Below are 25,266 nucleotides of genomic sequence, written 5' to 3'. Positions count from 1 at the left end.
TCCGGTGTCTGCTGAGATGGGGCAAGTTTCTGCTTTGCTCTTTTCTCATCTTAGCTCGGTTTGAGCTAAGGTCACGAGTCCCGCCAGATAGACACAAACAGACCCGAGCTGGATTTAATCGGTATTTATGAAACACTTTCCAGGCATCAGTTCATAACTGAGTGCACCCGCTGCTGGTCCTGCTCACGTTACAGAGCCCAGGGAAGCTCCTTCTGGCTCCGCTGTGCAGGATGAGCTGAGGGGGGCATCAAGCAGGGCAGCCCTGGGGCCGTAGGTCCAGCCCCGTGCATCATCCCACACAGAGCAGGGCTGGATCAGCCCCGGAGCAAGGCTGGGATGGATTGAGATCACTGAGGGGGGGGGTGGTTCTGCCTGCGGGGATCCATAAGGGATGGCAGCGCCTTGCACGTGTCCTGCAGCTGGGATTGGGCTGGAGAAACAGACTGGGAACGGTAGGGAGGGGTCCAGGGGGCACAAGGAAGGAGGAGATTGGAGGGCAGATACAGAGGGCTGGAGGTGAGGGGCTGCGGGCACCCGGCTGGATCGGCCCCACGGCGCTGGCTGCTCCCAGGGCTGGCGCTTCCCTCCCGGGAGGCGCGAAGGGGGCTCTCCCCCACCCCGGGGGCAGCAGGCACTTGGTTGAGGTAGTTCATGAGGTCACTCCCGGCCAGCCGGCTACTGGGGAGAGAAGCAGCCGTGAGCAGCGGCAGCACCGCGGGGCCGCCGGGGGCAGCACCGGCGCCGAGCTCTTACCACGCGGCTGAAGTCATCGGCGAAGGTCACCCCTTTGCTGAGCCGCTGCTCCTGCGAGCCCGTGCTGCTGCCGCTCAGCGAGTTGCGGCGCATGATGCCTGCGGGGACACGGCGGCCCTGAGCGCGGGCACCAGCGGTGCCGCAGCCCCGCGGTCCCCAGCCCGCAGGGTCCCGAGGGGTCGAGCAGAGCAGGGGTCGGCACCTTGGGGCTGCGGCAGCTCCAGGCGCTGCAGGCTGTTGCGGCGGGACGGGTTGAAGCTGCCCTTGGAGAGGCGGCGCTGGCGGCTGGAGAGCATGGCAGCGGGGGACACGATGCCCAGCGCCGGCTGCTTCCCCATGCGCAGGTACAGCTCCTCGATCTCCTTCTTCTGCATGCTCTGCAGCAGCTGCACCTCGGCCAGGTGCCTGCGGAGGAGGCAGGAGCTGGCAGCCGAGCCCTGCGCTGCGCCCAGCCAAGCTCGAGCAGCCCCTGTGCTGCTCCCCCAGGTGCAGCCCCCCCCAAAAGCTCTGCTCACTTCTGGCGCAGGTTCTGCAGCTCCTCCCAGATCTCCTCATCCTCGCTCTCGGTGTCGTCGCTGCTCAGGTAGGACAAGCTGTGGGAGTAGCTCAGCCACACCTGGTTTATCACCGCCTGCGGCGCGCTCTCGCCACCGTCCTCCCCAGGACCCTCCCGGTCACTCTCCGCTGCCGCCGCCCTGCCCTCCTCAACCAGCACCTCCTCAGCCTCGGGGTCCTGCTCCACCATCTCCAGCACTGAGTCCGACTCGCTGCTTGAGCTGCCCCTTGTGGCAGGGGCTGCAGGCAAGGGGGAGCCCCTGGCTGCCGGCTCTGTGCCGTGCTGCTCACCCTCGCTGCTGCCCAGCACCGGAGACGTCGCTGCCACGTCCTTGATTGGTGTCACCTGGAACCGGCCTAGGATCTGGGGCTTGGCCTCTGCTGGGGACGGGGGGCAGTTGGTGGGGTTCAGGGCACAAAGGCTGTCAGGGGTCTCACAGTGCTCTGGCACAGCCTCGGCCCTTCCCCGCCTCACCTTCGTTGATGGGCGAGAGCTGGGCCTTGGGCACGCCAGGGGCTGGTGACTCCGAGATGATGAGCGAGTTGCTGGGCTTGGGGGAGCCAGGCAGCACCTGCAGGCACTCAGACACTGTCAACCACCCCACCCGGGTCCCCCTGCGTCTCCTGGCCCCCACTGCTGTTCCCGTGCCTTGAGACCCACTGCCTGCTCAACCCTCCCTGCATCCCAGGGGCTCCCCACCCCATTCCAGGGCAGCATCTGCAGTGACAACCTGGCCCTCCCGGAGCTGAGCCCCACCTGAGGAGCCATTGCCACCCCAGCACTCACCGCGCTGCCCTCCAGTCTCCCTGGTGTGGATGTACTCAACGATGGCAGGGGACTCCCCACAGCACTGCTGCCTGTGGGGTATGGTGGGGCTGGTGCCGGGGAAGGGAACGGCACGGGCCCCCTGGCAGGGGGGACATCAGCCCCTGCTGACAGCAGAGTCCCACTGAAGGCTGGTGCTGGCTTGACCATGCTGGCGGGTTCAGGGTAGACAAAGCGGGGGGGCCCCAGGACCAGGCTCTGTGGCCGCGGCAGCAGCGGTGGGTACACGTGTGCACCGGAGCTGGCGATGGAGGAGACGCCGGGCAGCAGCGTGTGCGCCACGCTCATCACTGCCAGAGAGAAGACATTGGCCAGAGAAAGGAAGGGGGTGGTGGGGGACCAGGATGTGCTGGTCATGGGGTGGCTCAGGGGGCTGCTGGGCTCGCTGGGAACAGGGGATGTGGGGAGCAGCAGTGGGGACAGGAGGGGCTGGGGTAGGGCTGTGGGGATGGGCCCGCCTGGGGTGCTTGGGGGGCTCTGTGGGAGCACCGGTGGTGCTGTCAGCCAGGAGGGAGCCACCGAGACAAGGGGCCAGGTCTGCACGGAGCCTGCAGAGAGAAGAGCATCAGGAGCACCCCGGCCCCCGCAGGCCCCCTCCTGTCCCTGCCCTGGCACCTTGGAGCCTCGAGCTGCCAAGGGCACGGGCCCAGGCGCCAGGACGGATGTGCCAGGCTGGTACCTGCAGGGGAGCCCAGCAGCGCTGGCTGCAGCTCACCGGCTGCCGGTGCCTCCACGGGGCTGCCGAGGTTGTTCTCTGATGGGGAGCTGCTCAGCAACGGTGGGACCGGGGACTGGACTGAGAGGCTGGGGCTGGTGGAGCCCAGGTCTGCGGCACAGGGGTGACAGCCGGCACTCAGCCAGGGCAGGATGTGCCCCATGGGCTTGGCCGGGGCCATTACCTGCCCTGCATGGGCCCTGGTGGGGATGAGAAGGGCCTGCACAGGGCAGAGACTTACCACTGAGAGAGGACGAGGAGATGGAGCGCGACAGCTCCTGCAGCGGCAGGTCCGTCTGCGGAGGGGATGCAGTGAGACAGCGCTGGGGCAGAGGCCCCGCACAGCCTGATCCAAGCTCCCTCCCCAGCCCCAGCACTGGGCAGGGTACACCACAACCCATTGCAAGAGCAGGCAAGTGACCTGGAGCCACAGGCATAGGGCAGCTCCTACCCATGGCTAGAGGGCTCTGCACCCTGGCCCTCTCCCGCTGGGCTCCCTGGGGCCAGCAGCACCCACAGCTGTACTCAGCGCCGGTGCCTGCCCTGGGCACTCACGGGGCTGTGCTCAGCCTCAGGGCTCCGGGGCAGCTCCACAGCGCTGCTCCCATCCTTGCGGAGCAGGGTCTGCACACGGTGGATGATGTCCCGGATGCGGTGGATGAAGCCGTCCCTCTCCGACTTGAGGATGAACTCGTTGTGGACCTGCGGGCAGAGGGGTGGTCAGCGCCCAGCCCTGCCGAGCGCACTCCGACCCTCACCCTGCCCCACAGTCACCATGACGGCCGCAATCTCCTCTGGGTTGTCCCCGTCCAGGTCGAACTTGAAGGTCACCATCTTGTTGTTGTAGGTCTGCAGCTGGCACTCCACCACCCGGTCGTTCTTGTCCGAGATCTGTGGGCAGCGCGGCCGGCTCAGCCCGGGCTCAGGCTCCTGCCCACCCACCCGCTGCCCGCGGCACTCACGTTGGTGATGCGGAGCCTGGAGCGGGCTCTGCGCCGCAGCAGCTTCCCCGCAGCCCTCTTGGCCGGCCCCTTGGAGCTCTGCTCGCCGGCCGACAGCCCCTCGCAGCCGTCGCTCATGCCCGACGCCACATCGGAGGCGTAGCTGCAGGGAGCCCCGACGGGGAGCATCAGCACCGCCGCTCGCAGCCGCCCGCCCCGCGCCGCCGGCCCCGCGCCCTCACCTGTCCACCGGGGAGGAGAAGCCGCTGGCCGAGGGCAGGCGCTCGGGAGGCAGCTGCACCGCGATGCTCTGCGGGGAGAGGACGGCGTCAGCCGGTGCCGCGCCCGCCCCGGGCCCCAGCGCCGCGGGGCCGCGCTCACCGTGGGGAAGCAGCGCGCAGGGCGGGCGGGCGGCGGGCTCGACGGGTCCCCCGCCGGGAAGCTGCGATGCGCCACGTCCGGGGAGTCCAGGAAGCCGGAGGAGCTCAGGTACCCGTCGGTCTCGCCGTCGGCTGCGGGAGCGTGGCGTGAGCACGGCCCCGCACGGGCTGTGGGGCTCGGTCACGGCACAGCTGGAGGTGGGGAGGGACCCCAGGGACCCCCCCCCCAGCCGCTTCCCACCCCAGGTCACCCCCTGTGGTCCCACCAGCCCAGCCCACGCTGTTGCCCCACTCACACGTGGCCGAGGAGTAGCTGGTGTGCTGGTAGCTGAAGTGCTGGTGCTGGTCGGCCTCGGGCTCCTCGGGCTCGGGGGGGAAGCTGCTGCTGAAGATGGACTCCCCGGAGCCAGGTGTGAGCAGGGAGGGCACCGGGGCTCCGGGCGGCAGCGGGGACTTGAGCTCCTCCAGCATCCGCAGGACGCCCGGTGGTTGCTCCGGCTCCGCAGGCGACCGCATCTCCTGGGAGCGCTTCAGCTTCTCCCGCTTGCGCTTGATGGCGACCACACGGTCCCGCACCGCCTTGGCCACCAGCTTGTAGTCAGCCTCGCAGATGAAGCCCAGGACCACCTGTACGGGAGGGCTTTGTCACGCTGGGCTGCAGGGACCCCGCAGTGACCAGGGCTCCTCCATCCTTGAACCCACCATCTCCTGGGCCACCTCCTCCGCCACATCCTTGTAGAGCTCGAAGAGGAACTCGATGGCGTTGTTGTCCTTGTACTTGCCGTGCAGCTTCTTCGTGTCATCCATGCGCAGCCAGAGCTTGAGCCCAGACTTGACGCCATCGTCCTCCTCCGCCAGCTCCACGTGCACCCCCGTGTCCTCCTGGAAGAAGGAGTGCTCCAGCAGGTCCTGGATGGTGTACCTGTGGGGAGCACAGCTCAGCGTGGGGCCGGAGGCTGGGGGGGGGCTCTTCCACCCAGGCCCCTGGTCCCCTGCTACCTCTCGTCCTTATCCATGCGGATGCAGCCCTCGATGATCTCCTTCAGCTCCGGCACCTTCACCTTGTAGAAGCTGCTGGGCTTCAGGCCCTGGGGGTGATGTGCATCAGCATCTCCTGTGCTGAACCCTGCCATGGTGCTGGGTTTCCAGGGCTGAAGCCAGGCTCTGCAGGGCCATGGTGCCACCAGGCACCGCCCCACCGGCAGCAGGGACATGTGGGGACAGGGCTCCCAGCCCATGGCCCCAGCAGCCTGTGTGCCCCAGGGCGCCGGGTTTCCACCCCAGTGAGCAGGAGCCAGCCAGCACCGTGCGGGGCAGCCGCGGTGCCCCAGGCGAGGGGTGGCTGAATAAACCTGCACCCGTTCCACCCCATTAACGTGCTGGCAGTGCCTGGCGCAGGGCGAGGGACGTGGGGCCTGGCCAAGCCACCGACCCCCCAGCCCTGTCTCACCACCCAGACTGGTTTTAGCTGCTGCAGGACCTGCAGAGTGACACATCTGGGGGAGCAGCGAAGCCAAAGAGCTCCGTGGGACCAGCACCCCCCTGACCCCCTCACCCGGCTCAGCACCAGCACCAGCATCGCCCCAGCTCGGGGCTGCTCACCGAGGTGACCTTGCGGTAGATCTGGGCAGCGTTCTGGCACTCGGAGTAGGGGTACTCCGAGGTAGCCATCTCCAGCATGCACATCCCGAAGGCATAGACATCCACCGCCTCGTCGTACTTCTCCTCATACATCTCTGGCGCCATGAACTCGGGGGTACCTGGGGGCAGGAGCGAGGCTCAGTGAGCCCCATCACCGCCCCATTGTGGCAGCCGCCAGCCCTGTGCCACCAGCACCCCACCTATGACGCTCTTGGCGAAGGAGGCTCGCTTCAGCGTGGCCAGCCCCAGGTCCCCGATCTTGACGGAGCCGGTGGGCCCCGTGATGAAGATGTTGTCGCACTTGAGGTCACGGTGGATGATGGGGGGTGAGCGGGTGTGCAGGAAGTGCAGCCCCTTGAGGATCTGCCGGCTCCAGCGCTGCAGCACCTTCAGCTTCATCTCCTTGAACCGCTTCAGATACCTGTTGGGGGATGCAAGGGGGCTCAGCCCCAGCCCACCCTCCTCCCGCTGCCATGCTGAGCCCATCAGGGCACAGCGGCGAAGAGCATCTTGGCTGGGCTCTGCAGACACAGCACAGAAAACACAGCCCAGGAGGAGCCAAGCTCCGAGCATCAGTGCCAGGAACCAGCCGGTGCTGCCGGGGTGCCGGGGCCACCCCATCCCCATGCAGGGTGGTGCCAGGGAAGCTCCTGGGTGTCCAGATCCCACCTGAGCCCCACCAGAGCCCATTGTCCCACCTCAGCACCCATGTCTCCCATCACTGCAGGGACCCCATTCCCTCCCCTCACACCCCGACCTGGCACTGGGCCCCTGCTCACGTTTTCAGGGTGCCGGATGTCATGAGCTCTGTGATCAGCACGATGCAGAGCTGGCCTTTGATGGATGACTTCCAGGAGTCATAGAAGCGGACAATGTTGGGATGCTGCAGCCCCTTCAGCATCTCCACCTCCTCACTGAACCGCTGCCGTTCTGTCTTCGACAGCTTTCGTGTCTGTGGGAGCAATGGGGAGACGTGATGGGGGCATCGTGGTCCTTAGCGAACACAGGGGGATGCCCTGGCTTAGAAGAGACTCAGATGCCCTCATCCCTACATACAAGGTACCAGGGGCTGCTGTGGCCCCAGTGCAGAGCTGGGATCAGACCTGCTGTCCCCCAGCACAAGGGCTCACGTGTGGCTGGAGCCGTCTCTGACCATGGTCTCACTCCATCGAGCCAGCCTCCATACCCCAGCCTTGCTCTGGATGGAGCTGCTCACCCCCAGGCTGGGGAAGGATGGCCAAGGCCTCCCATGACAGATGCTGTGAAAGGTGCCCTGTGTGGGGGCCGCCTGTCCCCATCCCCGTTGTTCTTATCCCCCACCAAGGGATGGGGAGCCCCAGCTGCAGCCACCCAGCCGAGGGGATGTGCAGGGGCTCTGCAATGGCTGCCCCCCAGCACAGCCCCTCACCGGGGCACCAGCAGCTCCCGGCGCCGGGCACCGGCATGGCCGGGTGTTGGGCCAGCCTCAATGAGGCCTTTGTTGGGGAGAGCAGGAGGGGGAAGCTCCAGCTCAGGTTTTTCCATGTTCCTCCTGCTCGAGTTAATTAAAGTGGAAACCGAAGCCGAGGGCACTGAGCGGAGCTGGGGCTGGGGCCAGCAGGGAGGACATGGACCCCTCTTCCCGAGGGACACGGCCCCATAAGGGGGGAGCCACCAGCCAGACCCAGCAGGAGCCAGGTCCTGCCCCAAGCCCAGAGAGCTGAAATCACTGAGCCCCAGGCAGGGACCGGGACCGGGAGCAGCGACAAACACCACAAGCAGGGACCCCAAAGGGCCCAGGCACTGCTGAACAGGAGCCCCCCAGCCAGGACCCCCATCCAGCCCTGTGGAGCTGTGGGACCAAAGAAACCCCCCAAGCTGCTGCTGGCAGCCGCGGCGCTGCCACCACCAGCGCTGCCAGAGCCGAGCTCGGCTCCTTGGCCGGTGGCCGCCTCCATCAGCACAAGCAGCTTTCCCAACATCTTCATTGCATCACAGCGGCCCCGCGCCCGGGCTGGAGCCGCTCCATAATCCCCTCTGCTTTTAACACACGCTCAGGGACCCGGCTCAGCCCAGATGAGAACCTGAGCCCTGCTGCAGCGGATGAATGGGACCTTTCATACCCGAGGAGGAAAACAGCAACCGAAGCCTGTGCATGGCCCAGGGCACAGGGGCGGCCCTGCCCAGCACCGTGGTTGCCCTCCCACCCCGGCCCCATCCCCACCGAGGAGCCTGGGGGTTCGCTGCCCCCCACGAGCCAAGAGGGGCTACAAACAGTGGCGGGAAGGGAGCCCCCATCAGCCACGGCTCTCCCAGCTAGGCAAGAGCGGTCCCCGCTTGGAGCCCGGGTGCCTGGAGACAAGCCCGGGGGAGCTGCGCCTGTCCCCAAGCCTGTGCCAGGGCTCAGCCGGCTCCGTTCCTCCCGCACACCAAAAGGAGCAGCGGGTCCCGTTCCCCCGCCGAGCACCCACCGAGCGCTGGAGCGGGCAGAGCGGCCCGGCCCCAGCTCGGGCAAAGGAGCTGCTCAGCCCCGGGCAGGCGCTGGGAGGACAGGGCAGCGCTGCCAGCCCCGCACGGGGACACCGCGTCCTCCCGCAGCAGCGGCTCGGGCAGGGCAGGGGAGGACGCTGGGGACGGGTGAGGAGCTGGGTGGCAGCGGTCCAGCCCCATCCCCTGCGCCAGGAGCTGGCTGCTGGGGAGCCCGTCACGGCCAACAGCGGGAGGAGGGAGCGCTGGGCACGGCCGGGGACGGCTCCCGGCTCTGCGGCAGGAGGCTGTGCCCGGAGCGGGGAAGCACCAGCGCTGTCCTCGGGGTCTGCACCCTCCGCAGCGCCCCGGCTCCGTGGTGAGCCCTCGGCCTGTGAGGGGCTGAGAGCTGTGCCTGGGAAGGGGGATTTAGGCTCCGCAGGGACGCTCACAGTGATGCTGTGGAGGGGCACAGAGCACTGGAGACAGCCCAGCACCCTCCCTGTGGCCACGGCACCCCAGTGGGTGCCTGTGCATCACCACTGCCACCATCACCACTGCACGCTGAGCAGTGACCTTGTGCATGCTCGTGAGCACACGTTCCCAAACCCACAGGACCCCACCGAGCAAATCCCATCACCCTGCTCAGTTCATCCCATGCAGGGGCAGAGATCCCAGGCACTGTTCCAGGGCCTGGCCAGGCTCAGTCGCATGATTCCCAAGCACAGCACAGGCAGGACGGGCTGGTGGGCGATGGACAGGGTTTGAGGAGGTGCAGGGCTTTGGGAAGGTTCCCACAGCCCCTGGGGTGCAGGAGCTGGGGGGGGGCACAGCAGCACCCAGGGAGCCCAAGGGGACCCACAGGAAAACCGCTCACAGGCAGGCATTTACAGCTCGATCCTGCTCTGGGCCTCCAGCTTCCTCCCTGCTTCCTCCTTCCTGCTGCCCGCAGCACCTATCCACAGAAATAGCCCCCAGGCTAAAGCTGGAAAGCACAAACAGGTCGCTGCGGGGCTGCGGCACGCAGGCAGGAGGCAAAGACAGATGCTGCCTTCAGGCCTGGGGGCAGCGGCACAGGGGGACAGGGACGGGCAGGTCCCCAGAGGGGTCCCACAGGAAGGCAGGGGACAGGCAGAAACATCCTCCAGGTGACCAGGTAGCCGGGAGGGAAGGGCAGGGCAAGGATGGAACAGAGAGCTGGGATTTGGGATCGGGAGCCATCAGAGCAGCTGGACAAGGCTCTCTGGACCGGAACAGGTCAGGGCTGAGGTCAGGTATTCATTTAGAATTGAAAGGCAATAAAAGGAGAACTGTGAAAGACCCGGGACAAAGCTATTTTTAAAAGGGCAGAACCACAACCAGTTTTATTTGCGGTTCCAAATCCCGTATTTGTGTCACAGTGTCTGATTCTTTGCATGATTGCTGAAAAAACAACAAACTGCTGAAAGTCCTTTTCTGTGCTCTCAGACCCTTGTGGGACGTGGATCTGGGGACAACAGACACTTGGATGAAGAGCAGTCAGTGGGATGGAGAAGGGAAAGGGCTGGGGCAGAGCGATGGAGCAGGGGCAAGCACCGGGGCTGCCCCTTGAGGGGCTCATGTGTACAGCCAGGCTGTGGCTCCCCTGGGAGGTGACGGTGGTGGCCCAAGGAGCCGGGTCTGCCAGGCACTGCGGGATGCTCATGGGATGATCCCCGGCCAGAGCTCGGGCACACATCCCACTGCAGCCCGGCAGGCTCAGGGCTGGCAGCAGCACCGGCATGTGCCTGTTGGGCTCGGGCACAGCAGCTGGTTCTGCTTCCCAACTCCATTCCCTCCACCAGGGATGGTGCAGCCTCGTCCTCTCGCAAGTCACCAGCGCTGCCCCTGCCTGCTCCGTGACCAGCCCTTTGGCCCCGTTGGCACTGCTCTGGGCTGCACAACAAGCACCAGGGCCGCATCCAGACCCAGTGGACACACAGGAGCTGCCCTGACTCAGGGGTATGGGGACAGGGGTCCCACAGCCGGAGGGCAGGGAGCTGGGGCACATCAGGATGAGGGGCTGAGACCCACAGAGCCAGCTGGTGGGAAGCACCGGGCACGGCTCGCTCATCCCGGGAAGGTCCATGGCTCACCATTCCCTGCCAGAGGACTCAAATGGAGCCCAGGAGCATTTGGGCAGAGCTGCACAAGGGGGGGGCGGAGTAGGGAGCCGGCTGAAGGAATTGTGCAACCCAGAGGCAGGCATAGGCCCAAGACCTCACCTTCCGCACGCAGCCCCCCCAGCATCACCCATTGCTATCGCAGGATCTTGCAGTGCTGGGCCCAGCCCGGCACCCGCCTGCAGCTGCACCAGGGCTCTCGGAACAAGGCAACAAACTGGCAAGACACGTTTGTCTGTTGACAAGGACTTGGACCTCCCAGCAGCCACCCCAGGATCGGGAGGGAGCCTGGTGGAGACTTTGGACTTCACCAAAGCCCCTCCCCAGGGGCTCCATGGAGAAAGGGGAGCCCCATGGCCTGGCTCTCCCTGCGCAGCTCCACGGACAAGATCAGGCCCATCGAAAGCAACAAGTGGGAGCAAGCATTGTGGAGGCAACACCTTCACCGCTGCCACCAGCGCCCTGCTGTCAGCATCCTGCTGCAGGGCAGCAAGCGGGATGGAGGAGCAGGGCAGCAGGAGGAGCTGGGGGCATGCTCAGAGACCTGGAAAACCACCGGTCCTGGTGCTGCCCGCAGAGAGCCCCTGGCAGCACCACAGAAACCACACGCGGGTGCCCACGGACACCACTTCAGCCAAGGTCAAGCAGCCAGAGCACAGCAAGGTCGCTCCCGACGGACGCCCAGCCCTGGGCCCGCTGCAGCACGTGCCCCTGCACACACCGAAGGCTATCGGAGCAAACCTCCAGCACTGGCACAGGCACAGCACCAGAGAGGGCTCCTGCCCTTGCTGCCCTTCCAAAGGGAAAGCTGCAGGCTGGTGGGCAGTGAAAAGGCAGCGGGTGCTCAGTCCCTGCAGCACGTCCTGGATCCACCTGTAAACCCCCAGAGCTGGGACCGGCACCAGGAGTGCCGGCGCTCCATAGCTCCGGTGGGCTCCATAGCACAGGCAGCGGGCAGGCAGACAGCAAGCAGCGTGTGATGGGCAGGGTGGCCAGGAGCAGCCCGTTACCGGGGAGCCTAGGCCCGGGCCAAGAGCCCCTGCGGCTCCAGGGAAGGGTGAGGGAACATGAGGGGAGACTGAGCCCAGTGCAGCGCCTTGCCCCGCTCTGCTGCTGCCTGGCACCAACGGGGGACCTCGGGTCCCTCCCGGAAAGATCCCGCACGGCAGCGGCGGGCAGAGGGGCTCGGGGCCCGGGGGGGGGGGGGACTGCCCATGATGGGGAACTTGATGGAGCAGGGCGCGGGCAGAGCGGCCGTACCTGCAGCTCGCACCAGGCCACCTCCACCGTGGTCTCCGTGTCCAGCCCCTTGTAGACGGTCTTGAAGGAGCCGCGGCCGATCTCGATGTCAAACTTGAGGAACCGGCCGTCGGGGGAGGTGGCGACCGCGCGCGTCTCCACCTCCTCGCTCTCCGTCTCCTCCGGCTCCCGGCTCCCGGCAGCGCCCGGCGGTGGCAGCAGCGGCGGCGGCGGAGACCCCCCGCGCCCCTCGCCCGGTGCCGGGTATCCCAGCAGCTCCAGCTCGGCCGAGCTCCGCCGGTTGAAGCGGGAGGAGGCGCGGCGGGAGTCACGTCCCGAGAGCCGCCGGTTGCGGTGCGGGGCCCGCCCGGGGAGCCCCGGCCCCGGCTCCGGTTCTGGCTCCGGCGCGGAGTCGCCTCCCGCCCGCTCTGCCTCGGGCTGGGACATGGCTCCGGCGGGTTCTGCCGCAAGCATCGGCTCAGCCCAGCCCGGCCCGGGGCGACGGCTCCCGCGCAGCTCCGCACCCGGTGCCGCCGCGGCCCCGCAGCCACCAGCGACCGACGAGCACCGGCCCGGGCACCGGCTCCGGCCCCGGCCCAGCCCGGCGGCACCTCCCCCGCCCCGCCCGGGCCCGCCCCCACGCGGCCACCGCCTCCCGCCTGCGCTGCGCCACCGGCCCCGCCACCGGGCACCGGCGGGCACGGGCAGCGGTGAGGGACGAGCTCCGAGCAGCGCTGCCCGCTGGGACCCGCAGCATCCCCCCCATCCCGGTGCTCCCCCGGCCGGGGGCCGCTGCCCGGCTCCTCCCGGGGCTCCGGGGCCGCGCTGCCGTGGCGCTGGCACCGGGGGCTCGGAGCCCCCCTCCCGTCCCCGCCCCGGGGGGCTCTGGGGCCGCTGAACCGAAGCCCCGGGCGGGGCTGCGCAGTCGAAGCCGGGGCGCAGGGAAGCGCCTGGTTTAGACATTTCCTCGGGGTTCCGGAGCAGCCCCGTCCCGCTCCCCGGCGCTCCCCACCCTGACATCAGGGTCGTGCAGGGAGGAAGATCCGAACGTGTGTGTCAGCGTTGTGCGAGCCAAAAGCTGGGACAAGAGCTTGTTGTCTCTCCAGGTGAAAGGAGGAGGTTGTTCTACCCGGTGAGGCTGTTTACACAAAACACAAAGCAATTGAGTCTGGCGCTAATTTCTTTTCCCTAAGGTCAGATTGTTTCTACTCAGCGATACTGGAAACGTGAAGGAAGGGATGGATGCAGAGCGCAGCCGTGTCCCCCCCGCAAACGCTGACCTGGCACATGCAGGGTGACACAGCACGATCCCAGGCTGGACGGGGCTCGGAGCAACCTGCTCCAGTGGAAGGTGTCTCTGCCCATGGCAGGGGGTTGGAACTGGATGAGCTTTAAGGTCCCACCCTACCCAAACCAGTCTGGGATTCGATGATGCAGGGCTGCTGGATACACAGCGCAGTTGCAGCCCCACAAACTCCCATGTCTGAGAAGCAGCGAGGACCAACCCGCACAGCTCTGAGCAGCGCATGGCTCCTGGTCATGGCCAGCCCAAACGCTGCCCAAGCCCCTGCAATGGCTGCCACTCAAGGGGTCCCAGGCTGGCAGGGAGCCCCAGCTCCCCAGCAAGAGACACGGAGCCAGGCAGGGGTCATAGCTTGGGCTCTGGTAGGCTCCTGTCCCCGTATCGAGTGAAACAAGATGCCACAGAAGGTCCCAGAGGAGTGTCCCAGTCCCAATGAGGCCACTGAAGGCAGGAAAGGAAATTCAGGAGATGTTTGCTCCGACTGCTGCCCTCCCACCCCTCCAAGCTGGAGCCAGCTTGGCCCAAAAACAAACGGCTCCCGCTGGGCAGTCAGGTGCCCATTGCAAGCACTGTGATGGTGCCTACAGCTCCCCTCTTATCAGGGTGACATTTCTGGGCTGCGGGTGCCAGCACTGGCCTCTGCTTTGAGGAACCGCTGCAATCAGGCAGCGTAGCCTGTTTCTTGCTTGCATTTGGCTGCCAGGAAGAGAACCGGGCACTGTGTAATCGCCCTCCTCAGGATTAGATCGTGAATCAAAGCCCTACTCAGCTCCTTGCTCCAGCAAGCCCTGCCAGGAATTGTCCATTCTGATTCCAGAGCTTGGGGTGAGATCACAGAGGGAGCAGGAGGGGTCGAACACAGATAGGGATGCCCAGCTCCGGCTGTCAGGCACAGGGTGCCCATCTTGGGAAGGGTCAGAATGGATGAGAGCTCTGCAGAGCCCCATGGCTTGTGTCAGGGCTGGCTTCAGCACCCCTTGCCCTCACACATGGGCTCGGGGAGGAGGTGTCACGCAAACCTCAGTCCCAGCTTTAACCCCAGGCAGATAAACTCGATAACTCCGGAGGATTTCCTTAGCCCAGAAGAACAGCTGGAACCCACCCGCACATCCATCCTAGCACACACATCTATCACGCTGAAACAACCCCTGCTCCAAACCAGCCACGTTAAATAACCCCCCTCTTGGCACTTCCCCCCCACCCCGTGACAGTGGGATCCGAGTGTGGGTGACCTGATAGCGCCTTATCTGGCAGCAGCCCCCTGCGCCCTGCCTCGCCCTGGGCAGCGGGTCCTAATCACTGCAGCCAGACGTGGCAACGGCCTCAGAGTGGCCACATGCGCCAGCCCCCCCATGGAAAAGGCACCTTCTCCAGTGGGGCCCTTGGTGGGGACGGAGCCTGAACTGTGCCCGCAATGGGGCATGGGGTGTGGGGGGGGCGGGCAGAGATTTAGGGCTGGGTTTTAACCTCTCCAACACCAAACTCCCATGCAAAGGGACCAGCGGGGATGGGGTGGGCAGAGCCCGGGCCCTGGCAGCACGGTGGAAGCAAAGAAGTGGCAGGCACGGAGCCACCTGGGTGGGTTCCAGCCATATCCAGCTCCATACTCGGCTCCTCCTTCACTTTGCTCCAGGAGCTCCCTTCTCTCACGCTGTGTCTGAAGCACCAGGAAGAGGTGAACCTGCTCCCTGTTATGGGAATGTCGTGCTTGGAGGCTGCCACGCTCCCTCCGAGCAGTCTAATCCTGACTCTTCCATCTCTACCCAGCACCTCACAGCATCTCTGGGCTGGCTCTGGTGTCCCAGTGCTGTGATTACACCACCAGCCCTTATGAAGTGCTGAATAAAGATAAGGAAGGCAGGTTCAAAGGGCTCTTGCTTTACCTGCTGCAGGAGCTGAGCTCACCCCCAGCTGCAGGCTGCACCATTCCCTGCAGAGGGAACAGCTGCTGCTGGGAGCTGGTCCCACCGGACCCCATGGGTGCAGCCGGATGCGACCCTTTGGAACCAGCCAAGAGGGTGTGGGGAAAGGAAGATTACCCAGTGTCCGTTCTGAAGGAGGGACTTGCTCTTCCTCCTCCTCCTCCTCCTCCTCCCACTAAGCAAGGAACTAAGTAAGGAGCTGAGAGAAGTGAATCACTGCCAGGACTGCATTGGAAAGAAAAAGGCTGGTTTAGGCTTATCTAATGTCACATCAGCCATTTCCTAGGAAGGGAGCAAATTTAATTAAGAACACAGACTGACTCAAGGACAGTCAGGTTACACACAGCACACGCAACACAATGCTGAGGCATCGGCATCATGCATACAGAGAGCAAGGAACACAAATATCCCCAGCCTGGCTGCTAGAGGCTCCTCATCCCGAGCAAACCTAGAGCAGCCAGCACAGAAACAGGGGTCGCTGTAGGGATACAGGGAGGGTGCAGCAACCAGAGAGGGAAGGGCTCAGTGTGGGAGGCAGGGAGAGGAAGAGGCAGATCTCGGACACTGAAATAAGCCCAGGGCAGCCGCTGGTAGCTGATGGTTCCTACAGAGATTTCACTGGCTGCAGAGGCAGGAGCCTCATGCCCACTGTGGGGACACACTACAGGGCTCTTGGCACAGCACAGCCTTCCCTGTGCCATCCTGTTCGCTCACCTCAGCACCAATGGTCAGACAGGATCAGACTCCACATTAGCCCAGTGTGTCAGTGGCTCGTGACAAGTCCTGCCAGTGCCTTTCTCCAGTGGACAAGTGCTGTCACACAGGAATTCACCAGCACAGAGAGGAACCCTGGGCACCAGGCACAGCTCTGGCCATGCCCACATGAAACCAGGACACCCACTGAGCTCAGCTCCATGGACTCGGCTCCAAACAGGACATTTTCACATGTCACCACCCCACAGACTGAGCCTGACTCCAGCATCTCATCTGCACTGAACATCACCCACTGTGGATGGGGACTGCAGCTGAACCAGTGCCAAGTCATCCTGCAAGGGCAGGACAGGCTGCTCAGCGCCGGCTGGGACAGATGGAAGCAGCGTGCTGGGGAGCTGGATCCTGAGAGCGACCACACTGGGAATGACCAAAGGTCGCTGCAGCACAGAACCCCACCTCTGCCTGCAGCCAGCAGCCAGCAGCCAGCACTCGGGTGAAGGACGGGGAAGGCGAGTGTGATCCTGGCACAGCTTCCCCCATCAGCAGTTCAGGATTTACTGGTCATGGACTGGGTGGTGGTTTCTTACAAGCTGGGCCCTTCGTTATCAGCACCGGGAATCTAAGACCTTAGTCACATCCTGCACCAGCCGCTGTTGCAGAGGCTTTACCACACAGCTCTGCAGCAATCCCCTCAGCTATCAACAGGCTGCACGAGGAAAAGGAAAGTAAATGTTGCCCTCAAGACAGGCAGCAAGGGCCCACACACAGCCCATGGCTCCGGTACGTGGAGAAAAGCACTTGTGCTGTCCTCTTCCCACTTAGGAACGCTGTGCAGTGCTCCACTGGTGCAGTAAGGAAACGTGGCTGAAGGGCAAGAACCTGGTACGCTGCTCGGTTTGGTTCCTGATGTTAAAACAAAGATAGACTAAAGCATCCAGGCTGCCCTATAAATACAACTCATTTTAATTCCTCCAAATTAGTTCCTTGGCAGGCACCCCACCCCGCTGCACAGCCTGCTCTGCGGCAAGCACGGGTCATCCTGCTGTTGAGGGCTTCCACGGCGCAGCGACGACCTTCTGCTCGCTCCCACCTTGGCAATGCCGTGTGGCTGCAGAGCCCAAGCACTGGGCAGCAGGAGGGAAGGGGCTGCCCTGCGAGGCCCAGCCTGACCAGCTGGAGAGGCCGCTCTTCTGTGTCTCTCAGGGATGGGGATCAGCAGCAGGAGCAGTTCCAGCATCTCACTTCTGGGCGGTCCCTCTCTAGAGCAGCTTTAGCCTCTCAACCACAATCAACAGGGAGAAAAGACAAGAGGATCTCTCAATGTTTCTAAGTCGTGTCTTTGGGAGGCTTCGCAGGATCTCCTTGCCCCAAGATGTCCCGAGTGTGCAACTGCTTCAGCCACGGCTTGCACCCAGGCCAGGAGAGCAAACCCTCCCAGAGAACCGCTCCGGCAGCCAGGGCAGAGCCAGGGGACTCCTGTCAGAAGAACTTGACGCCTCGGCCATCGTCCAGCGTGATGATCTCAGCCTTGTGCTCCTGCTGCAAGGCTTGCAGGGCACGGAGCAGCATCGCCTCATCCAAGCCGTGGAACTCTAGGGAAGGACAGAGACGCCCATCAACAGTGAGAAGAAAATCACATCAGGAAACAAAGAGGCTTACAAAGCCCACCAGGAGCTGGCGGCAGCGAAGCAGAGGGCTCCAAGGAGCACCTCTCAGACCCCAGCACTGTAACACTACGGCAAACCTGGAGTTACACGCTCGTCCTGATGCTGCTGCATCAGGAACAAAGCCTGAAGGTCAACAGAAAGGAGGGAATGAGTCACATCACTCCCAAAGGCAGCGCAGGAGCTAGACATAAACCCAAAGCACTGGGTGCCAGGTAAGAGCTGGGGCGTGGGGAGGTGTAAATGCGAACAGTGAGAACAAAGGGAGATGTTCATCCAGGGCTGTAAAAAGAGACTTCAGAGGAGCATTCGCCAGTGCTGAGCAATAAAACTGGTGGACTTGCATAAGCAATTCAAAAACATTTAGTCTATAAAACTACAATCTCACCGTCATCAGCACGCTCTGAAAACCTGCTCCAAACAAGACACACGACCTTACCTTCGTTCTCTGTATCGTCTCCACTGACTAATTCATACAGGGTGAATACAGAGTTGGTCAAACCGTTCTTTGACACCTGGAAACATAAAAGCAATATAACAAATCTCACTCGTGTGATTTAATACCCTCAGCATGACCCCTCAGCGCAAGCGGAATGGAACACGGACATCACCCGATGAGCAGTAATACCCTGGAAACACTCCGGGGAGCCAAGAAACAACAGCTGAGGAAACTCAGGAGGCTCCTTTCCCTGCACCCCTGCTCCCTCAGCCACGTATCTCACAATAAGGACTTGTGCCATAAGAACACAACTACATCTTACAGCAAGTAAAAAGCTGTTATTGCCCCTGTGCTTCCCTGTGACAGACAGAAACAGAAGAAGCAGTGAGGAAGCAAAGGAATCGTATCCCAGTGGTCCCAGCCCTCCCGCACACCGCGCCTGCATCCTCACCCACTGATAGATGAGCTTCCCCCATTCTTCTGGTCTCCTCCACATGATCAGAAAGCTGGTTTTGTTCTTATCCAACCATTCCAGGTTTCCTAAGATGGAGAAGGAAAAGGGGTTTAACCAAGGCACAGGCCTACGATAAGGATCAAACCCCCGGGTTTTGTGACACGTGCTGCCCATGGCACCCCCGGAGCTGCAGGCTCCCACCTCTCCCCATCCCACTTCCGTGCACTCTCTGTCTACGGGAAGGAATTTGCCCTTCGGGCCCCTCTTCCCCGCCCACCCCGCTAAGGCAGGGCCCCGGAGCGGCCCGCACAGAGCCCACACAGCCGCTGCCGCCCTTCCCTCCCCACGGGCACCGGCCGGACGGCACCCACCGTTCTTACGGAGCTCCTCCAGCACCACCTGGATGGACTCCAGCGGGAGCTTCCCTGCGCGGGGGTTAAGGACACGTGCACCGGGAAAGGGGCTGCGGGGAGGGCGCGGGGCGCAGGGGGGCCCCAAAGGATACGCTGCAGGCGGTGGTTGGCGAAGAGCGGGCTGTCCTGCGCCTCCCGCACCGTCATGGCGGGCAGCCGGTGCCGTTGGCTGTAGGCGAGCGCCAGCGCGCACCAGGCCGAGAGCTGCTTCTGCCGCGTCTCGCCGTTGGGCTGCAGCCTGCGGGGGCTCCGGTCAGCGGCTCCGCGGCACCCACCCCTCCCGACCCCGCTCCCGCACCCGGCCCCACTCCAGCCCCGTTCCCGGTGCCGCTCCAGCCCCGCTCCCGTTCCCGGTCCCGTTCTGGGCCCTGCTTCCGGTCCCGTTCCCGGTCCCGTTCCCGGCCTCGCTCCAGCCTCGCTCCCGCTCCCGATTCCGCTCCCGGCCCCACTCCAGCCCCGGTCCCGATCCCAATCCCAGTCCCGATCCCGATCCCGATCCCGATCCCGCTCCCGATCCCAATCCCGGTCCCGGTTCCGCTCCCGGCCCCACTCCAGCCCCGGGCCCGATCCCAATCCCAGTCCCGATCCCGATCCCGATCCCGGTCCCGATCCCGATCCCGGTCCCGATCCCGATCCCGGTCCCGATCCCGATCCCGATCCCGATCCCGATCCCGATCCCGGTCCCGGTCCCGGTCCCGGTCCCGATCCCGATCCCGGTGCCGGTGCGGCGCTCACGTGAAGAACGGCGGGAAGCTGTACTGCCACGGCCACACGAAGCTCATCGCCGCCACCGGAACCGCCGCCGTCTTCCGCCCGGCCCGGAGCGCTTCCGGCACGCCCCGCAGAGCCCCGGCCCCGCCGAAACCCCGCCCCTCTAAGCTCCGCCTCCTCCATAAGCCACGCCCCCTCTGAGCTACACCCCTCGCGGCCCGGCCCCTGCTGCTGCCCGGTGCCCGGTGCTCGGTGCCCAGTGCCCGGTGCTCGGTGCCCGGTGCCGCTCCGTGCGCGTTCCCCGCCCAGCGCTGCCCCGCGGGGCCGTGTCAGTGCCGGTGGCACCGAGCGGTGCAAGAACCCGTGGAACGTGTAGGGGGGAAGAAACGTTTAATCCCCATCCGGGAGCAGCGGGGGGCTGGGGGGCTGCCCCAGCAGCGTGTGTCGGTAGCCCCGGGACCACCACCCCCCCCACCGGCGGAGACCCCGCTCCACCCCCGGGGCGGGCAGCACGTGCACGGGACACGCACGGCCCCTGCCCGGTCTCTGCCCGCTGCGGGACGGGAGAGCTGGAGCCGCGGTGCCCGAGCGGCAGCGCTAGGGCTGGGCCTTGCCGTCCTTGCTGCGCCAGATGACAAGGGTGACGAGGAAGGGGATGAGGCAGATGGGGGCGATGATCATGGCCAGCAGCACGTCCTCGGGCGGGTCGAAGTAGACCTGGTGCTCCAGGGTGCAGTTGTGGAAGTAGCGGTGGTGGCTCTGGAAGATGTACTGCTCTGCCAGCGCGTTGGGGTAGCCGTAGTGCAAGTGGTCAGCCCAGTCCTCCAGGCAGGCCTGCAGAAAGCTGTAGGGCCTGGGGAGAAAGCACAGGGTGCTGGGAGGGGATGGGGACACAAGGTAGCTGTGGGACACAGAGGAGCTGCTGGAGGAGAAGGTGGCCCTGGGTGCTTTGGCCAGGGCTTTGCCCCGGTCAAACACTTCCCACTGTCTCGGGAGCTGCTTCCACCATGTGGCCCTGGAGATGAAGGGGCCACAGGCAATGCCCCCACCAAAGAGTCCCCACATGCAGCTTCCCCCACCAGGGCCGTCCCCAGAGCTGGTCAGAGCCCCCCATACCCCTGCAGCACTGCTCGGAGGGGGTCTCCAGCCACCCCGTACCTGCTGATGACTTTCCACTCGCACAGCTCTGACGCTGTCACGTTCCTCATCACTTCAACAAAGAAATCCCAGCACTTCTGTGTGAGGTTGTTGTACATCTCCTCTGCAGGCAAAAGGAGAGGATTCATCCTCCTGTGCAGAGCCTGCGTCACTGCCCGGCCCTGGCCTAGTCCCAGCACTCACCCACGAGCTGCTCGGTCCAGTTGAACATGGCCATGGTCATGGGTGGGCTCGTCCTGGCATCCTGGCCAAAGCCCTCCACCTCGGCAACCACAGGGGACAGCCTGGTCCCCAGGAGCACTGTGGAGTGGGGGGGACAGGGTCAGCAGGAGACGGACACAACAGAGCTGGGTCTGCAGGAGAGAACTGGTTTGGGGTGTCCCTCGGGGCTGCAGGGAAGCGTGCTGCCAGAGCCCTAAGGGCAGGGACTGGGGGGGCAGCCGGGCAGTAGGCAGCTGCTCAAGGGCTTGGAGGGGTGTTAGGGGGCTGTGGGCCCTGGGCCACAGTGTGAGGGCGGCCGTGCCCCCTGCCCATGGGGAGCCACCGCAGCGGCCGCTCCATTGCCCCCGGTGGCTGTGTTGCAGCTGGACAGGGCTGGGGCAGGAAAAGGAAGCTCTGGCCACAGCACGGCACTGCCGGAGAGCCCCCTCCACCCGCTGGCTGCCTCACACGCAGCACTGCCTGCCATGGGCACATCCCGCCTGGAACACCAGAGCCCCACAGCCCGAGGAAACCATCCCGTCCGTCTTCTGCCCTCGGCCTAGGGCTCACGGCATGGGGCAGCAGTGCCGGGCGTGTGGTGAACTGCCTTGGTGGGCACTGCCATAGGGAGCTCCATCGCAGCCACGGGGTAACTCTGGGCTGGCACAGCGGTAGCAGCAAGGGCAGCCTGCCACGTCCTGGTCTTTGTCCCTGACAGCCCCGTCCAGCCTGTCTCTGCTCGAGCACTTGTGGTGCCGCAGCTCCTGCCCCAGCCCGGGGTGTAGCGGGGCTCCCCAGCCGCTCTTGTGGGTCATTTGCCAAAAGCTGGGCGGTGAGTGTGGTGGGGGCTGCCCCACAGCACCCATCGCCTGCCAGTGCTCCCTGGCCACACAGGCAGCGCTGTCCCCACTGCCCAAGCTGGGCTGAGCCGAGACCCTGGCCCCGGGCCCCCGTCCGGGGTGGTGCGAGACACCGGAGCCTCCCGCCCCCCTTGCACTTACCCCCGAGCAGCAGGACCCCTCCAGAGAACCGGCCGGAGCCCATCAGCGTGCGCGGTGCCATCCCGCAGAAGCCTGCGGCTAACGACCGGGACAAGTATTTCAATGGAAATAACAGGAAGCAACTCCTTTCCTCTGACAGGGGCAGTTTGACTACAGGAGACGTGTGAAAAATGAGATTGCTCAGCGCTGCTTTAAAGCGGCTCTCCCGGCGGGATCCAGCCGCCGTGCGGGGCCAACGGCCCCTGCGGGCATCGCTCCCGCACACCGGCACCCAGGCAGCCCGCGCCTCACCCGGCAGCCCGGAGGCTCCGCTCCCCGCGCCGCACGTCCAGTTTTACGAGGCCGCTATTTGTTTACTTGTGTATTTCTCTTTAATCCTGTCTGGGCTGGGTTGTGAAATCCCTCGTCTCCTGCGTGGAGGGCAGGCAGCCCGGCAGCGGGGGGAGTGGATGGGGAAGCGCCGTGTCCCCGGACAGACGCTGCCGCCCGGGGCTCAGGGGACCCGCAGCCCCGACACCGCGGCTCCTGCCTCCCCCGGGGCACCTGCCCCATGGCCGGCATCGCCGCGGTAGCCCCGGGGGTCCCCTGCCTCAGCCAAGGAGGGTCGGGTGGCGGCGTGACCTGCCCGCGGTGTGAGGCCGATGCAGGCGGGGAGGTGGGGACAGGGCAGAGGCTTGGCCGACGTCGCCGGTCCCCGGCCACGCCGCCTTCCTCCCGCACCGCCCTGCCCGCGCCCTTCGCTCCTGGCGCCGCTCCTGCCCGTGGGGCCCGACCCCCCCCCCCCAGCAGCAGCGCTGCCCCTCGGCATTCCCACCCCAGGACCAGGCTGAGGCCGAGTGAGCTCATTTCACCCCCGGGCCAGGGCAGAGCGTGCGTCCAAAGCTTCTCCTTTAACAACCCGCCCATGGGATGCACTGAGTGGAATCGGAGCGTGATGAAGCGCAGCTCGGAGGGACCCTCCCTGCTGCGGAAAGCTGATCTTGCCGGGCTCTGCGCTCCCCGGCACAGCAGCCTGACCCTGCCCCACCGCCCCGCAGCAGCGCGGGACCTTTCATGGGCGAGCGGCTGCATCTGGAAGCCATCAGGGCCCTGGCGCTCCGGGGGCCGCAGGGTTGGAGCCCCCTGGTCCAGCTCTTGGTTGGAGCCAGTGAAGCCTCCGCCTGGGCTGCAGGAGCCTCCGCCAGGGAGACACCCAATGATCTCAGCACAGCCCAGGGGCTGGGACGGCTGCCGGGCTCCTGGGGTGTCCGGAGGGGACGGGCAGGGACGCCATGGGCAGGGACAGGACAGTGGCTGCCAGCCAAAGCTTGGGGCTCCCCACCCCTAGCCTGGCATCCCCATTGGTCCGTGCCAGCTGGGGAAAGGGCTCATCCCAGGCAGGGTCAGGAGCCCAGTCTCCTTCTCCTGACTCTCCCCTGCTTTGGGGCAGATGCAGGCATCCGGAGCCCCAGGCCCAGCTTCCCCCTCCCCAGTGCCATGGGGACCCACTCCATTCCCAGGGATGCCCAGACCCTCACCACTGCTCTGCCCTGTCCCCTGCACCCCTGGCCCACCCTTCAGTTCCCAGGGCTGGGAAGGAAGGGGCCAGCTGCTGGCTCCTCACAGGCATGGGGACAGGCAGGGGCTGAGGTGTGAGCCCCCTTTGGGGCTCTGCTGAGCACAACGGCAGCTGCGAGGGGTACGAGGCAGCTGAGCCCCACGGCCACAGCCAGAGCCAGCCCGGGGGGCATCGCACTCGGCCGGGGGGGCTCAGCCCCCGAGCAGTTGGTGAAGTATTCAGCATGAACCTGCAGGAAGAAGGCATCGAGGACGGAGCTGGGCCAGGGGCAGGAGAGGAGCTGGGCCAGCAGCTGGGTACAGCCAGAGAGCTCACTGTAGGCGCTGCAGGGGGGGCAGCGTGAGACCACGTCCAGTGCAGTGGCCCCACTCTAGGTGTGCATTCGGCACCACCGGGACCGGCGCTGACCCACCTGCTGATCTGGTCCCAGTGGCAGCGGCTGCCCTCAGGGGTGGTCATGAGGGTGGCGTGGAAGGGAGCCCAGCAGTAGAGGGAGATCCAGTCCTGGTAGGTGTCCTGGCAGCGGGCTGCCCCCCCCAGCACCTCCGGCAGTTCTGCAGAGCACCAGGCAGACCCTGGGATGCTCCCCCCGCCGCCTCTCCCTCTGATTTCAGTTTTGAGGGGGATGTTTGGGGTCACCCATGGGGAACACTCCCAGCACTGCCCATTGTGGGCCCATCTGCCAACCCTGGGGGTCCCCACTGGGGCTGCCTACAGCCATGAGGGCCCTGTGACCTGGGCCCTTGTGAGCCCCAGAACAGATCACAGGAGGTCTGTGGGTGGGTGGGGATGACAGCCAGAATCGCAGGAGAGCAGCTCCTCACCATCCTCATCCAGGTACACGTAGTAACCTGGAAGGAGAGACAGTGCTGTCAGCGCCAGTGGGACCTGCACACTGTGTGAGGGCAGCAGAGCCCATGGCTGTGAGGATGCTGCTGCAGCTGGGGCCACAACCATGCTGGGACTATGGCATCAGGGTCTTACCTTCATCCTTGAGGTCCCCATCCTCTGTGTCCCCACACCCTGCAGCAAAGAGACACGGGGTGCTAGGGGTGCACTGGGGCATGAGCTGGGATGCTCCCAGCACCTCAGACATGCCTCCTCCACCTCCTCCCAGGCTGAGCTGAGCAGAACAGAGGTGACAGGGCCAAGGGTAGGAAACGGGAGCAGGAGGCTCCTGGCTCTGCCTTGGCATTGGCAACAGAGGCAGAATGGTTTCCGATCAAGCACCAGCCCTGTGGGCAAACCCTGCCCAGAGCATCCTCCAAGGGTAGGGCAGGAGAGGACACGTTGGAATGGAGGGGAGAAACGGGCCAGGGGCCCCGTGGGGACTCGCTGCCAGGCCAGACCCTGTGCCTGACCTCTTGGGCACCTCTATGCAGTCCCCCCGGCTGGTACCCCCTCACCGCACCGCACAGCCCCAGCTCCGGGCTGCTCTTACCGCGCTGGAGCAGAGCGAGGAGCACGCAGCAGAGGATCCGCGCCCTGAGGAGCATCCTCCCGCCACCGGGCCCTCGACACGCGGGCTGGGGCCGTGCTCCGGGGGTTTATCCCGGTGCCCGGCCCGCCCCAGCGCTGCCCGCCCGCTCCCGAGCCAATGCCCGGGAAGGTCGGGGGGACGCCTCGCTCCCACCCCGTCTGACTCAGCGAAGCTCCAAGGGCATCAGATGCGGGCCCGGTGCGGGGCTGCGGGCGCGGGGCGGCCCCTCTCTTCCCCCCGAGGTCACCCCTGCGGGACCGACCCCCCCTTCCCTCCCGCCGGGAAGCGGAGTCCCGAACCGCAGCCCCCGGTCCCCGTCCTGCAGGGCCGAAGGGGAAGGACGCGACCCTCGCCGGGGCCGGGCCCGGCACCACCCGCTCAGGCCGCCTGGGATCCCCGGAGCAGGAAAGCCGCCGCCAACAGCCGCTTCCTGCCCGGCGCCGCTGCAGGAAGCTCGGGGCCCTCCCGGCCGCGGGGACCAGCCCCACCATTGCCCCGCAGCCATGCGGCACCCGCGTCCCCCGGGCCTGTCCCTGGCCGCTCGAGAGCCAGAAGCGCGGTGGTCACCGAGACCGGGGGTGCCCCGTCGGGAAGGACGGCCCCGGTTCTCCC

General features: G+C 65.5%; 4 protein-coding genes across 8 annotated transcripts; all 4 read right to left on the bottom strand.

The window, feature by feature from the left end:
- Window positions 1–113: 113 nt before the first annotated feature.
- WNK4 (WNK lysine deficient protein kinase 4) lies at window positions 114–12,238 on the bottom strand. Of its 2 annotated transcripts, none has more exons than XM_062628823.1 (20): window positions 11,658–12,238; window positions 6,591–6,763; window positions 6,012–6,232; window positions 5,773–5,930; window positions 5,170–5,258; window positions 4,873–5,092; window positions 4,467–4,797; window positions 4,172–4,302; window positions 4,033–4,100; window positions 3,812–3,953; window positions 3,624–3,740; window positions 3,405–3,551; window positions 3,091–3,145; window positions 2,814–2,960; window positions 2,096–2,682; window positions 1,784–1,880; window positions 1,269–1,689; window positions 956–1,158; window positions 754–851; window positions 114–678 (listed from the first exon to the last, which is right to left on the bottom strand). In XM_062628823.1, the coding sequence occupies exons 1-20, from the start codon at window positions 12,108–12,110 to the stop codon at window positions 676–678; spliced, it is 3,861 nt and encodes a 1,286-aa protein (XP_062484807.1). In that variant the 5' UTR covers window positions 12,111–12,238; the 3' UTR covers window positions 114–675. The 2 variants fall into 2 exon arrangements, with proteins under 2 accessions (XP_062484807.1, XP_062484806.1); XM_062628822.1 differs by having other exon boundaries at window positions 114–675.
- A 4,277-nt stretch (window positions 12,239–16,515) lies between these two features.
- Window positions 16,516–19,409, bottom strand: VPS25 (vacuolar protein sorting 25 homolog). The gene is made up of 6 exons (XM_062628821.1): window positions 19,281–19,409; window positions 18,638–18,783; window positions 18,504–18,557; window positions 18,130–18,218; window positions 17,679–17,754; window positions 16,516–17,167 (listed from the first exon to the last, which is right to left on the bottom strand). The coding sequence occupies exons 1-6, from the start codon at window positions 19,325–19,327 to the stop codon at window positions 17,055–17,057; spliced, it is 525 nt and encodes a 174-aa protein (XP_062484805.1). The 5' UTR covers window positions 19,328–19,409; the 3' UTR covers window positions 16,516–17,054.
- A 336-nt stretch (window positions 19,410–19,745) lies between these two features.
- On the bottom strand, window positions 19,746–22,043 carry RAMP2 (receptor activity modifying protein 2). Its single transcript, XM_062628820.1, has 5 exons — window positions 21,908–22,043; window positions 21,617–21,766; window positions 20,598–20,714; window positions 20,415–20,517; window positions 19,746–20,109 (listed from the first exon to the last, which is right to left on the bottom strand). Exons 2-5 carry the CDS (start codon window positions 21,675–21,677, stop codon window positions 19,854–19,856), a joined length of 537 nt encoding a protein of 178 aa, XP_062484804.1. The 5' UTR covers window positions 21,678–21,766; window positions 21,908–22,043; the 3' UTR covers window positions 19,746–19,853.
- On the bottom strand, window positions 21,965–25,177 carry LOC134168777 (receptor activity-modifying protein 1-like). Of its 4 annotated transcripts, none has more exons than XM_062628818.1 (4): window positions 24,159–25,177; window positions 23,999–24,025; window positions 23,587–23,728; window positions 21,965–23,497 (listed from the first exon to the last, which is right to left on the bottom strand). In XM_062628818.1, the coding sequence occupies exons 1-4, from the start codon at window positions 24,367–24,369 to the stop codon at window positions 23,173–23,175; spliced, it is 705 nt and encodes a 234-aa protein (XP_062484802.1). In that variant the 5' UTR covers window positions 24,370–25,177; the 3' UTR covers window positions 21,965–23,172. The 4 variants fall into 4 exon arrangements, with proteins under 4 accessions (XP_062484802.1, XP_062484803.1, XP_062484801.1 ...); XM_062628819.1 differs by having other exon boundaries at window positions 21,965–23,403; XM_062628817.1 differs by having other exon boundaries at window positions 21,965–23,728; window positions 24,159–24,197; window positions 24,616–25,177.
- Between the last annotated feature and the right edge of the window lie 89 nt (window positions 25,178–25,266).

The sequence above is a fragment of the Pezoporus occidentalis genome, unplaced genomic scaffold, assembly GCF_034315485.1.
Source record: "Pezoporus occidentalis ecotype Australia unplaced genomic scaffold, CSIRO_AGI_Poc_V1 ctg324, whole genome shotgun sequence".
Classification (NCBI taxonomy): domain Eukaryota; kingdom Metazoa; phylum Chordata; class Aves; order Psittaciformes; family Psittacidae; genus Pezoporus; species Pezoporus occidentalis.
This window is presented reverse-complemented; position numbering and strand designations above follow the sequence as displayed.

What these genes read in the sequence shown, in the direction of transcription:
- RAMP2 (XM_062628820.1), bottom strand. Translation starts at nt 21,677, where the DNA reads ATGGCACCGCGCACGCTGATGGGCTCCGGCCGGTTCTCTGGAGGGGTC. An exon ending in AGGGGTCCTGCTGCTCGGGG is followed by an intron (nt 20,715 to 21,616) that starts GTAAGTGCAAGG and finishes CCCACTCCACAG; the next exon opens with TGCTCCTGGGGACCAGGCTG. An exon ending in GAGTGGAAAGTCATCAGCAG is followed by an intron (nt 20,110 to 20,414) that starts GTACGGGGTGGC and finishes CTTTCTCCCCAG; the next exon opens with GCCCTACAGCTTTCTGCAGG.
- WNK4 (XM_062628822.1), bottom strand. Translation starts at nt 12,110, where the DNA reads ATGCTTGCGGCAGAACCCGCCGGAGCCATGTCCCAGCCCGAGGCAGAG. An exon ending in TGGCCTGGTGCGAGCTGCAG is followed by an intron (nt 6,764 to 11,657) that starts GTACGGCCGCTC and finishes TTGCTCCCACAG; the next exon opens with ACACGAAAGCTGTCGAAGAC. An exon ending in GCTCTCGCCCATCAACGAAG is followed by an intron (nt 1,690 to 1,783) that starts GTGAGGCGGGGA and finishes CCCCGTCCCCAG; the next exon opens with CAGAGGCCAAGCCCCAGATC.
- VPS25 (XM_062628821.1), bottom strand. Translation starts at nt 19,327, where the DNA reads ATGAGCTTCGTGTGGCCGTGGCAGTACAGCTTCCCGCCGTTCTTCAC. An exon ending in GGAGGAGCTCCGTAAGAACG is followed by an intron (nt 18,219 to 18,503) that starts GTGGGTGCCGTC and finishes TCTCCATCTTAG; the next exon opens with GAAACCTGGAATGGTTGGAT. An exon ending in AGACGATACAGAGAACGAAG is followed by an intron (nt 17,168 to 17,678) that starts GTAAGGTCGTGT and finishes GTCCTTCCCTAG; the next exon opens with AGTTCCACGGCTTGGATGAG.
- LOC134168777 (XM_062628816.1), bottom strand. Translation starts at nt 24,369, where the DNA reads ATGCCAAGGCAGAGCCAGGAGCCTCCTGCTCCCGTTTCCTACCCTTGG. An exon ending in TGGGGACCTCAAGGATGAAG is followed by an intron (nt 24,026 to 24,158) that starts GTAAGACCCTGA and finishes CTCTCCTTCCAG; the next exon opens with GTTACTACGTGTACCTGGAT. An exon ending in CGTGTACCTGGATGAGGATG is followed by an intron (nt 23,729 to 23,998) that starts GTGAGGAGCTGC and finishes GGTGCTCTGCAG; the next exon opens with AACTGCCGGAGGTGCTGGGG.